The following is a 6,953-nucleotide window of genomic DNA, read 5'->3' as shown; positions in this document are numbered from 1 at the left end:
GAGGCCACACACAGGTGCCGGAATGGTACAACCAACTTATATACGGGCTCGACGTTCCATGCCAGGGTTGTGCCAGCCCTCTATGGTTCGCTTATAATGTGATGAACCGTCGCCTCGTATGGAACAACATTTCTTTTGAGTTTTTTTCGTTTTCTTTTATTTATTTTTTCCTTTTGGTTTTCTCTATTTCTTCACCAGTTTCTTTTTTCTTTTGTTTTTCAGCAATTTTCTTTGTTTCTTTCATGGTTTTTATTGGGTTTTCCTGTATGTTCTCCAATTTTTTCCTTTCCTTTTTCTCTTTCTTCATTTTCATCGGTTCTCTTCGTTTTCCTTTTGTTTCTTTCTTGATTTTCACTGTTTCTGTTATTTTGTACTGGTTTCTTTGGTTTCTTATTTTTTCCTTCATTTTCCTTTGTCTCTCTTTTTTTCCATCATTTTTTATTTCTCTTTTCATATATAACAGGAATATTTCTCTAAACATGTTCAACATTTTGTTCAAATACATAAAACATTTTATATATACATGTTGAACATTTTTAAAAATACATATTTAAAATTCTTTTCAAACATATATTTTTATATCAAGATTTTTCATACGTATTGACATTTCTTTTATACACAAGGAACATTTTATACACACATTTAACACTTTTCAATTACATGATTAAGATTTTTTAACACATATTATTTTATGTCTACTTTTTGCATGCACACTGTACATTTTATATACATCAGGAATATTTTTTAAATTCATGTTTAACATTTTTAAATATATGATTACTATTTTTAGACATGTATTTCTATGTCTACTTTTTGTATAAACAATTTTACATTTTTTATACGCTAGGATTTTTTTTCACACATTTAACATTTTTCAGATACATGATTAAAACCAAACCTTGGTAGACCAAAACCCACTTGCGCACAAGCTGCCGACCATGGAGGAGGCGCTGGAAACGCGTGCTCCCAAGAGGCGTAGATCTGTTGGAGAACCACCGGCAGCAGGGCCAGCAACTTCAGCGGCGAGGTGCGGGGAAGGCTCGATGGCCTGTACTTCGTCAGCCGCCTCCTCGACACCTTGCTAGGAACTATCGTCTCCCTCCTACCCACCAAGGACGGCGCGCGCACCCAGGCCCGTTCCCGCCATTGGCGTCCCCTCTGGCTCTCATCCAATGCGTCACTCAACCTCGGGGCAGACCGGAGTCTCTCCGGCAGTGACTCCAGCGCCGTGCTGGTCTCCAGAATCCTCTCTGGCCATCCCGACCGAGCCAACCGCTTCTCGCTCCTCATTTGCCTCTAGCCCGACATCCTGGGCATGGTTGTCCGCTAGTTCCGCTCTGGGTCCCTCGTGGGCCTCCAGGACCTCGAGGTATCCAACCTATAGTGGGAGCACTGTCCGCTGCTCCTGCCATTGCACGCACTGATCCGCTTCGCGCCAATGCTCCGCACACTCACACTTTGGGACTGGCAATTCCCCGACATGGTCGCGCCGCCCGCTTTTCCGCGCCTCAAAAAGCTCCTCATGCACAATGTGAGTATCTCGGAGGAATGCCTCCAAGGCATCATCTCTAGATGCACTCTTTCACTACACAAAATGGGATTGGGCCGCCTTTGCATCAGCTCCCCGACTATCAGGTCCATCAGCACTAGTCTTGGGAATCATCCCTAGACAAATATGGTGAGCAATCATAGAAGGCCGGGACATTTTGAAGTTGGATGTTATCAGAAGGATTGGTAACGGGCGAACAACGAACATATGGGTTGATAACTGGATACAGAGAAATGTTATGATGAGGCCTTATGGGAGGCGTGTCAATTCCACTACAGAGTTAGTAATCGACCTTATTGACTATACGTCAGCAACACGGAATATGACAAGAGATTGCTAGCAATTTGTCTACACTCTGGTCTGGAGGCCATCCAGGTGACGCGGGCTCCTAAACTGGAGATACCAGGTTTGTTGTCTGAAGGCATATCCACACTCTACACTAGAACCACAGTCTTTCAGATAGTCTTATAGAGGTATTATTAATTTACAGAGAAAAATGCATTTTTTTCTTATCATGATCATGCTTTGTTTGTAGCTTTGCGTAAATATGGAAACAATAGGAACAGATAAGAGATCATATACTGCAGTTTGTAATGTAATCATAAACAGTAGATACATATGACTTTTTTTCTTCCACATTGTCACTGATGTCATCTAGATGACTACCAAATACATAGGCCAGGCAACAATAGAAACATATAAGAGATCATTTCAGTTCTACACCTTATATTCCGTCTTTCTTAAGGAATTCATTCAGGCTTTCACCATGGCAAATGGTAGTAGAAACAATGAAATTTTCTATTGTGAAAATATTTTCATGACAACTCTATTAGGCACCAATTTTGCTCGACCTCTAAATAATTTTGTAACTGTTAGTGCTTAAGGCCCTGTTTGGTTCATAAGTCCTAGGACTTTTTCTAGTCCCTAGTCCCTAAAAAGTCCCTACCTGTTTGTTTCCAGAGACTAAAAAGTCCCTAGTCACTCCCTAAAGGTTATTAAATGACATGTAAAAGACCATGTTACCCCTAGTAGTCCCTCCCTAAAGGTTACTAATGGGTGCAAGGAGGGGCATTGTTGGAAAAGTCCCATAAAGTCCCAAAAAAGACTCCTTGAGAGTCTTCTTCATTTAGTCCCAAAAAGCAACTTTTAGTCCCTAGTAGTCCCTCCTGTTTGGTTAAAAAGTCTCTAGGAGGGACTTTTTCTAGTCCCTACATCAAAAAGTCCCTGGAAACAAACACCCCCTAAAGTTTGAGAAGTCATGCTTCTACTTGTAAAAGGAGAGCAGTTTGCAGAGACCAACTGGAATTGATAGACACTCACAGAAATAGGATATAAATCGCTGAGAAACTGCAATTCCAAGCAAAGCTACCATGCTTCAGGTCACCGTCAGAATTTAACTTTGCCATGACCTAGTCGCTCCATCTGGTTAAACAAAAAAAGATCTCAAGGGATCACACTTTGCAATTAATCATACATGTGGAATTTAGGAGCCCCAGGCCTCATGAAGGCTTAAGGCTCTGCCTAGAAATAGTGATGCATCTTCTTGGCCAGTCCAAGGAAAATGTAACAAAAGCAACTTAACGAGCAACACTTTTCAACAACATAACAGTATGTGTAAATCAAACTCTCCAACAAGCTAAGCAACACAGTATGTGCAACACAGCCCGCAAAAGAGACTGACTGCCACAACACATGAAACAAAAGAGCTTGGAGTTGCAGCCCGACATCCTAATCACCCGCAGCAATAAGCATCATTGTCATGAGATTCTTCCGTGTTCTCTTCTTCATCAGATTCGTCTGCACCATCCTCCTCGTCTTCCTCATCATCGATACCCTCTTCTATAGCAGAGACAGTAATACCTGCGTATTACAATAGAAGCAAAAAAGTTGTTATATCTATCCGTATGACAAGAACTACCAACCATATGAAACCATCCAAGAAGAAATAATTAAATGTTTAAGTAAAATGTAGTACCCTTTTTGTCATGTGGACATGTCCAGTCGTGGAGCGAGATCAGCATCTCGAGTAGATCGGGCTTGAGCGTACTCCTACGAGGGTTCACAACTTTCTCACCCACGGTAAATACAGACTTAGAAGGAACGGTGGAGATAGGAATGGCGAGGATATCACGAGCTAAGTTTGCAAGGTTGGGGTAACACTTAGACATGCCGCTCCAAAACTCCAAGATATCCAGATCAGTGTTTAGATGCATAGCTGGTGATTCCAAATACCAATCCAGTTCCGATTTTTGTTCCGGCAGAGCAAAACCATCGAACAGATCATCCTTGGTGTGGTACCCAGTACCACCACTCCCAACTGCAGCTGAACAAGAACACGGTGACTTCTCATATTGAGCAAACAGTCTGTGGAGCAATGCGACAACTCTGTCAGTATACTGGCTAGCACCAACATCGCCATAGATCTTCTTAAAACAAAAGCTGACTAGGTTGAGCTTGTAACGAGGATCAAGAACAGCCGCACAAGCCAAAACAAGACTGTACTCGGACCAATACTTGTCGAACTTAGCCATCATGTCTTTCACCATACCAGCCATGAAGTTTTCTTGCCCTTTTGTCACTCCAAGCAATCGGTAAACCTTGTATAGTCCAAGAAAGTATAAACTGGCAGTTTTGTGCTTTGTGGTTAAGAAAGTGCATGTGATGTCATAGAGTGGCTTTATGAACTTTTCCATTGTTGCCACCCTGTTCCATTCTTCATCACAAAGATGGAAATCAGACAAGAAGGTCTGATGTTTTGATGCAAAATGCTTCAGAGCATCCTTGTAATACAGCGCACAGCAAAGCATTTTGTAAGTTGAGTCCCAAGTAATAACCAGATCAGCACGTAACTTCATTGCAACATCAAGATGACAAATTTCTTTAGCACCCTGATAAAACTCATCCTCTCTCTTTTTAGAGTAAGTGATATAGTGAATTCCATGACGAATCTTGTTAACAACATCATCAATCAGCTCTAGACCAGCTTGCACAACTGAATTCAAGATTTCTGTGCAACAATGCATTTGACATAATTCACCATCACACAACAATTTGTCCTTATCTAGCACAATCGTCTTAACTGAATTATCCACAGAAGCATCATCTAATGCATTATCCAGAGTTATGCACATTAGCTTCTGATCAACCTCAAATTCAGTAAAACAGGATGCTACAGTATCAGCGACAGACACGACATCGTCAGGAAAAGCCAAGTGTTTGAAAGCCACTACTCTTCTCTGCAAATTCCAATCAACATCAATAAAGCAAGCCACGATGCACATATAGATATCATCGTTGTAGTTTTCTCCGGTTTCTTTGCCCTTCCAGCGATCAATAGCAAAATTGATTCTCCCAGGTGCTTCAGACAAGATAAATTTCAAAGAATCCTTTTCCCTTCCATAAAGAGCCATGACATCTCTGTCTAAAAAAGACCGGCGACAAGAGTTTATATTTTCAGACAGCGGATTAACAGCTCTGATAAACGTCTGAAGACTGGGTTCTTCAACAATTGATAATGACAGCCCACTGGTGATAATAAACATGGCTAATGATCTTCTAGCAGCAGCATAATCAGGACCAACCTGGGGCTTGTCGACTGAACGTGCTGTTGTCAAGAGAGAAGTCATGCCTGTTTTGCCACAAGTAGAACATCTAGCTGATTCCCCACTGCGTGTGCGCTTAAGAATCATGAAGCCTTCCCAAATGTCAGATACTTTCTGACGCTTTCGAATTGGTTCAGACCCAGCTGACTCATATTCCTCCTCCCTCCTCCTCCTCTCCCCACTCATCATCCTCTTCAACCTCCTCCGCCTCATCACCAAGGAGAACCTGATAGTCAGCCTCGCTTTCTTGTGTTGACATGGCTCTGCCCGCTGCACAGAAACATATATCTCAATTTCTTAATACATCAGTCCAATGTTTGTTCAACAAGAAGAATGCCAGCACAAAATTAGGTAGTTCCGGCATATTTGAGAGGCCAGCACAAAATTAGGTTGTTCCAACATATTTGAGTAGGGAGTTGATGCCACGAGTTCAGGTCCCCATTAACTGTCCCAAATCAAAGGAAAAGTAACGATTTTATTTCATTATTTTCGAAACAATTCGTATCCCGTTAGGTTTCAAGACGCCAATTTTCCACTCAGCAATTTCAGTATTTCCGAGCAATCCAAGAAAAAACACCGTAGATACCTAGGGTTCCGCTTCATCTGATTGCTGAAGGAGGAATTTACGCCCAAAATGTTAGCAGGAAAAGGGACGGAGGAAAACGCGACGATGGGATGAAGATGAGAAGCAAAACCTAGGGCAATCGACCCGAAGTAAGGAGTCGGGGTTGGCCGTTGGCGGCGATCTGGGAGCCGAGACGTCTCGAGGCGCTCGCCGTGGGTGTCCGCAGGGCGCGGACGCGGCGGAGCAGGTGCCGCCGGTTTGGGATGAAATGAAATGGGGAAAAGTGAAGTGGCGCTGCAAAGCAGGGGTTTGGCTAGGGTTTTAAGCGAGTTAAAGAATGGGCCAGGCTGCACTGATTTAGTTTTTTTTCTCTCTCAACAAACAGCAGCTTAAAGCCTTAGAGCATCTAAGGGCCTGTTTGACTTATTTTGCCAAACAGACCCAACTTATAAGTCACCCCAATTTATAAGTCATAAGTTGCTCCACCCTAACTTAAAACTTATAAGTCACCCCCTTTTACATGGGTCCCATCACCTTTACATAAAAAAACAAGGCGGGAAGGTGTGGTCAGGTGACTTATAAGTCAGGTGACAACCAAACAAGCGTGACTTATAAGTCACTGGTTTTAAGTCACCTGACTTATAAGTCAGGTGACTTATTGGAACCAAACAGGCCCTAAGGCCGGGCTTTGCAAATCCGCCCCCATATAGGGCGCGTCCGCAAACAGCGCCAAACGGCCTCTTGTATGAAAACAAGACGTAATAAATCCATGCACGTCAATCATACGGTACACATTGTTTGAATTCAACAATTCAAAGCAAACCAAAACAAATCATAGTTCAACAATAATCCAGACATGCCAAAATGAAATCATTGTCCAAGCGTGACAGATGCCTCGTTGACTGACCGGATCACTTGTCGGACGCCATCCATGCTGTCTACGCCGAGGACATCCTTGCGTCCTGCTCCACCTGCATCCGGGGCGGTATGCTCCGCCTGCATTCTTGCCGTATGCTCCATTGTTGTTGCTGCCGCCCTTGCCGCCCGTGCTCATCCACGCCTGAATAAGCTCCGGCGAGTGACATACATCCACCACCACCATCTGCGTGGGCGGAAAGCACTCTGGAATGCCCCAACCGGCTGTTGGATCCTCCTCTGTCCCAACGTGGTCCGACGGCGCAATCCGCGTCGGCAGACAGATGGATGGGGTGAGGGGTTCCAGGCACGGCGAGGGGAG

General features: G+C 43.4%; 1 protein-coding gene across 2 annotated transcripts; it reads right to left on the bottom strand.

The window, feature by feature from the left end:
- Positions 1-2,975: 2,975 nt before the first annotated feature.
- LOC123077036 (zinc finger BED domain-containing protein RICESLEEPER 2) lies at positions 2,976-6,020 on the bottom strand. 2 transcript variants are annotated; one of them, XM_044499238.1, is made up of 4 exons: positions 5,847-6,020; positions 5,738-5,761; positions 3,525-5,421; positions 2,976-3,409 (listed from the first exon to the last, which is right to left on the bottom strand). In XM_044499238.1, exons 3-4 carry the CDS (start codon positions 5,362-5,364, stop codon positions 3,282-3,284), a joined length of 1,968 nt encoding a protein of 655 aa, XP_044355173.1. In that variant the 5' UTR covers positions 5,365-5,421; positions 5,738-5,761; positions 5,847-6,020; the 3' UTR covers positions 2,976-3,281. The 2 variants fall into 2 exon arrangements, with proteins under 2 accessions (XP_044355173.1, XP_044355172.1); XM_044499237.1 differs by lacking the exon at positions 5,738-5,761.
- Positions 6,021-6,953: the final 933 nt, after the last annotated feature.

The sequence above is a fragment of the Triticum aestivum genome, chromosome 3D (assembly GCF_018294505.1).
Source record: "Triticum aestivum cultivar Chinese Spring chromosome 3D, IWGSC CS RefSeq v2.1, whole genome shotgun sequence".
Lineage (NCBI taxonomy): Eukaryota > Viridiplantae > Streptophyta > Magnoliopsida > Poales > Poaceae > Triticum > Triticum aestivum.
Note: the sequence above shows the minus strand (reverse complement) of the source record. Positions and strands in the feature narration are given on the sequence as shown.

Coding starts and splice junctions, on each gene's coding strand:
- LOC123077036 (XM_044499238.1), bottom strand. CDS start 5,364: ATGAGGCGGAGGAGGTTGAAGAGGATGATGAGTGGGGAGAGGAGGAGG. Junction 3,410..3,524: donor ATGTCCACATGACAAAAAGG/GTACTACATTTT, acceptor TGTAATACGCAG/GTATTACTGTCTCTGCTATA.